This window comes from Eptatretus burgeri, chromosome 1 (assembly GCF_056783735.1).
Source record: "Eptatretus burgeri isolate ZD-2024b chromosome 1, Ebu_testis_v1, whole genome shotgun sequence".
NCBI classification, from domain to species: domain Eukaryota; kingdom Metazoa; phylum Chordata; class Myxini; order Myxiniformes; family Myxinidae; genus Eptatretus; species Eptatretus burgeri.
In genome coordinates this window covers 104,752,961-104,757,960 of record NC_140961.1, presented here as the reverse complement: position 1 = coordinate 104,757,960, position 5,000 = coordinate 104,752,961, and the positions used below count along the sequence as shown (strand labels likewise).

The window sequence follows — 5,000 nt, the reverse complement described above, 5'->3', positions numbered from 1 at the left end:
TGTATTGAGGGAATTTATGTGATCCATCCGGGCTGTGACGCTTTGAGTTAGTCGTTTTTATTTCTCTATCTTTTATTTCAAACAAACAGCATCTCAACAACCACGCCATCACCACCACAGCGCCAACCACACTACAACAACTCCACACCACCACCTTCGCCTTTAGCTTCACAACCTCATCCCACATCATCGCTTCTACGGCCATTCCCGCACCACCTGTGAACACTGAACGTCGGGCTGCCTCGGGCCCGTTCGACGATTGGTGCCAAACGCACCGAGCCGCGAGCACGAATGGCGGCCTTTCCGAGGGGAAAATTCGGATCAGAAACGTTTCACGCCCACTTCCCCTCCGTCCAATTGGCGAACGCGAGGCGGCTTGGCCCCGCATCCAAGCGCGCATAGGTGAAGTCCGTTTATGCAAATATGCGGATCCAGGGAGGTTCACGCCCCTTTTTTGCCCGACCAATGGCTGAACGGAGGGTGGCGTGGACACGCCTCCAATCGCGTTTTGATCCGCATATTTGCATATCGGCTTCTCCTGAGAGCTATAAAGGTGTGAGCGGAAGGCGACTCGGGGGCTTGAGTTGAGGTCGGAGGAGGGTGTGGAAGTGGAAGGAGAGTGTGTCGTCGAGGAGTTGCTTTTGGAGACAAGGAGCGCCGCGTTGGTGGAGTTGAGTCGAGTGCGCGCGGTGGAGCTGCGGGCGGATGGTCGTTACGTTTTCACCACTTCCTGTCTGTTTATTTGTCTGTGTACAGGATATATCAAAAAGCTGTGGACAGGTTTGGTGTGTGACAAGGACGATCTTATTAGATTTTGGTGAAGATCCGCATCCGCATCCGACTACAAGAATTTTTTACGTGATTCTTCACCATTGAGAGATTGAGCTAAAAATGACAGAAAGCACGATATCTCAAAAAGTTGTGGACGGATTCAGACGAAACTGTGGACAGGTTGGGTGTGTGAAAAGGAGGAATTGATTCAATTTTTGTGAATATCCGAATTTGAATCTGGATGCGAGAATTATTTAATTTTTAAGGTGATTCTTCACCATTGAGAGATTGGGCCAAAAACAATGGAGTACTGTACAGCAAGACATTTCCAAAATGTATTGGGCCCGATATGTTCTCATGGATCAGGCTTTACGTGGCGGAGGTATGCGCTCTACCAAGTTCCCTTCTCGTTTCAAATATGAAATGGGAGTGCCCTAGAAATGAACGAAACATGGTGGGTTAGAGAGGTTTACAGTGGGTTAGTAAGGCTTTTCTTCTTCATTTTGGTTCTGGTATTGACTTGAGCGTGCATTAAAACAAACAAATTTTTATCTCTGGTTTGTTATCCGATTTGTCTTTATTGGTTTCTCGTCTACAAAAGATATTAGCAAAAGAAAATTGCTTCTCCTTTTATTTTGCCGAATTGACCCAAACACAGTGGGTTGGAGTGTTTCATCTTCTTCTTCATAATTGGTCCAGAATTGGCTCAAGCGTGCGTTAAATGCAAACAACTTTTTATCTTCAGAACATTCATTGGGACCGGTCGGGACATACATTGCAAAGCAATTACCGCTCTTATTCCATATTCTATTGAATATTTCAGTTACTAGAAGGATATAGCAGCCTGGGGGAGTGATGGGGGGAGTGATGGGGGTAGTGGGGGAGGTGGGGCAAATATTTTGTGCTGTGGCTACTCATCCCCCCCCCTTTTTTCATTTGCAGCAGTGGTTGGTAAACTACTTGCACTGTGGTACGTGTACAGGGGGAAATTTGTCTACAGGAGGGCGCATTTGTGCCCATGACCTGATCCTGGGTACTACGAACACATCCGCAAAATTTGGTGAGGATTGGCCCAGCCCTGTCTTTTTCTATGTTGTTCAGACATACACGCAAACATACATACATACATACAGATAATTTCCTTATTTAATTTTGTAGGATATATGTATACTTAGCTTAGCATCTTATGTTATACCACAGACTAATTCCAAGTTATACCATTTGCAGCATTGATCACAAGCTTCTGTCACATGATATGCTTACATGGAGTGAACCACAATAAATAATTATCCTCATTTTCATAAAAATTTATGTCAACAAATGTCTGCTCTCCAAATACGAGGTGGATATTTGGACCACAGTAAACCCTTCTTTTCCACGGGCAGTTAGGTTTTCTCTCACCTATAAACTCGCGCGTCATGAATAGGGTGGTCATTCATCCGGTTTTATAGAAGACAGTCAGGTTGTCTGATCTCTGTCGTCTTTGATATGAAACCAGGCGCCTTTATGTCATCTACTTTCCTCTTGAGCCACCCAAGCTTTTGACACACAATTTAGCTTTTGATTGTCGATTCATTGGTTAATATATTTCTTATTTAATTAATTTCACATTTGTATTGGTCCTGTGAATGCCAACAAATATTCCATTTGTCACGTTTCTGAATTATGTCTTTACGTTATGGTTATGGCTGTTGCATGACACTGTTAAACGTATGTCTATGCAAAAAAAAATAATAATAATAATTGGCCTTGTGGAAACTATTACGAGCTCTCCTGAAATGAAAGACTGCCAGACGAGTGAGGAGAGGCAAACTTTTCAGCATGCTGCAGACAGTACTGCACACGCCACATGTCTCAGTCACCACCTGCAGCGCAGCATCCCTGCTGATTTACAATTACAAGTGTAAAGTCAAAAAAATATTTTCATATATTTTCTTGGTAAAATCAAATATTTTCTTGTCTGAATGGATAAACACCAGAGGCCATTAACACAATTAGGGGCAGAGAACAGAAGACATTACAGGGGATTAACTCATGAATAATTTAGCAATGGAGATATCAGGATTAGCTCAGTTTATGTCCATGTCTGGGTCCAGACTGAGAAACCATTTTGGCACGGCTTGAGTTCTCTTAAAGAGACTGGCTGGAATTAACGATTTGACCGGGGCCTGGCAGACATTTATACTTGCGCAATTTTATTCGGGACTTTTCCATAAGCACTTGCATAATGCATGCACGACCTGACATGTCGTAAAGCTATTCAGTCAGCAGCCAGCCATACAACTTAATGCTGCTTCGCTTTATCTGCTTTCTCTTCGCCTGTGGATGCTTTGTCTCTCCGATGGGTGTCTCAGCTGTGGGCTAAAGACATGTTCATGGTGTAGCATTTTTGATCCCTGGTACCGGCATCTCTTAAAAGATCTTGCGGGGCACCCTTTATTGTGTGCTCATGGCCATTGTGATTAGATTTTATTTAACTGTATTGTGTGTTTTTGTTATGTCGGCATCTTCAGTGTGCTTCATATATTTATTGATCTGCTCGTTGTCATGTCCGTCTATCTTTCGTCCTGGGATTCTCCATTTCCATCGTCTTGTGCCTTCTCATAATAAACTATTCCGTAAAAGCACGTTTCATGTGGTGACCCGTCATTTCAGATTTTGCATGTGAGAAACCATTTTGGCACGGCTTTCGTGGTAAATCCCTGGGGGAGATTCTAATTACTGGTGACATTCTCTTAAAGACGCCATCAGAATGAACAATTCCGACCAGGAGCCTGGCAGATTGTTTATATTTGCGCAATTTTCTTGATTTTCTTGGAGTTTCAAGGACTTCGACAAGTTTTTTTTTCCAGACTTTCCAGAATTGGAAAATTATTTTTCATTTTTCCAGGAATTTCTAGGAGTTTCAAGGACTGTGCAAACCTTGTTCAAGACAAAAACAATAATTTAAAGTGTGCTATTTTTACATTTTTTTTTCCTGATTATGTTCTATTATGTTATGTAAAGCAACACAAGTTCTGAAACAAAACACTACAAAAATAAGCATGTCAAGGCAGCCATAAAGAATACTCACAGCCCCTGATGAGTGCTTTCCCCATATGAAGAAGTTCAGCACAAAGCCGGTGAGAAACACAAACCCTGGGAACACCGTGGCAGTCTGCTCACCAGCACAAAAAAGATCAACATCTCGATTAACTTAATGAATAATAATTAGTATAAGCTCATAAGAGCATGGATGAATGATCAGAAACAATAAATGATAACCGCTGTTGTTGCTGGCACTCATCACATGATGGAGGAATAAGCTCCTCTCTAAAAAGAAGGCACTCAAACCGCTGAATGGTCCAGGATTTTAAATAACCCAATGACAAAAGGAAATAAACTAAGTCACCTGAAAATATGGGGAAAGGTTAAAGTGGCAGGGTGGGGGAGAGAATAAGCTTAATGAGGAGAGAAAACATCATGGGTAGTTACAATGGGACTTATTTACAACGAGCAAATACAACCCGTCGCTTTGCTGAATACACACTATGCAGTGTGCTTTGCTGAAGGCAGCGTATTAATACGAAGGAGGGGTGGGAAGGGAGAGGGAGCAGGGAGGGGTGGCAAGGGAGGGGAGCGAGGAGGGGTGAGGAAAGGAGAGCTAAGAAGTGGGGGAAGAGTGAGGAAGTGGGGGAGAGCGAGGCCTGACCACACGTCGCTATACACTCCGGGATGGGTGAATGAGCGAGGAGGATGGGGGAAGAGAGGGGTGTAGTGGGGAGGGGAAAGGGGTGTTCTGGACATGTGTTTGACAGGGTGACTTGAGGAAAAGTGGGGGAGGGGGAAATGGTCCCCTTATGTCAGCATTAGTACAGGATTGAACAAAATTAGGTCCGTTAAGACAACACATTCAAACGCGTCATATTAAACAACGTCTGGACACTGCCCAGAGACGTCCATGGGGAGTGGAGGGGCTTTGGAAGGAGGTAAGCATGAGGGAAGGGAAAGCGAAGGAAGGCAGTTTTCTTTCAATCGTTGAAAAAGCCACACCATTGTTCATGCAGATATTTAATTTCCACACAAACAATAAGCTAAAGAATCTCTTAACGTGATACAAATCGTGGAATTGATCCGAGCAGCGAGAGGGGAGGAAGGGGAAGGCAGTGTGAGGGGTGGGGAAGGCAGCGTGAAGGGGAGGGGAAGGCAGCGTGGAGGGAGGGAGGGGAAGGCAGCGTGAGGAGAGGGGA

General features: G+C 44.1%; 1 protein-coding gene across 1 annotated transcript in view; it reads right to left on the bottom strand.

Annotated features, from left to right (window-relative positions):
- TM9SF4 (transmembrane 9 superfamily member 4) overlaps positions 1–5,000 on the bottom strand; it is a 114,149-nt gene that overhangs the window by 33,701 nt on the left and 75,448 nt on the right. The window contains exon 13 of the mRNA XM_085893626.1: positions 3,845–3,928. Within this exon, the coding sequence (XP_085749752.1) occupies positions 3,845–3,928 (84 nt within the window). The remainder of the gene's footprint in view (positions 1–3,844; positions 3,929–5,000) is intronic.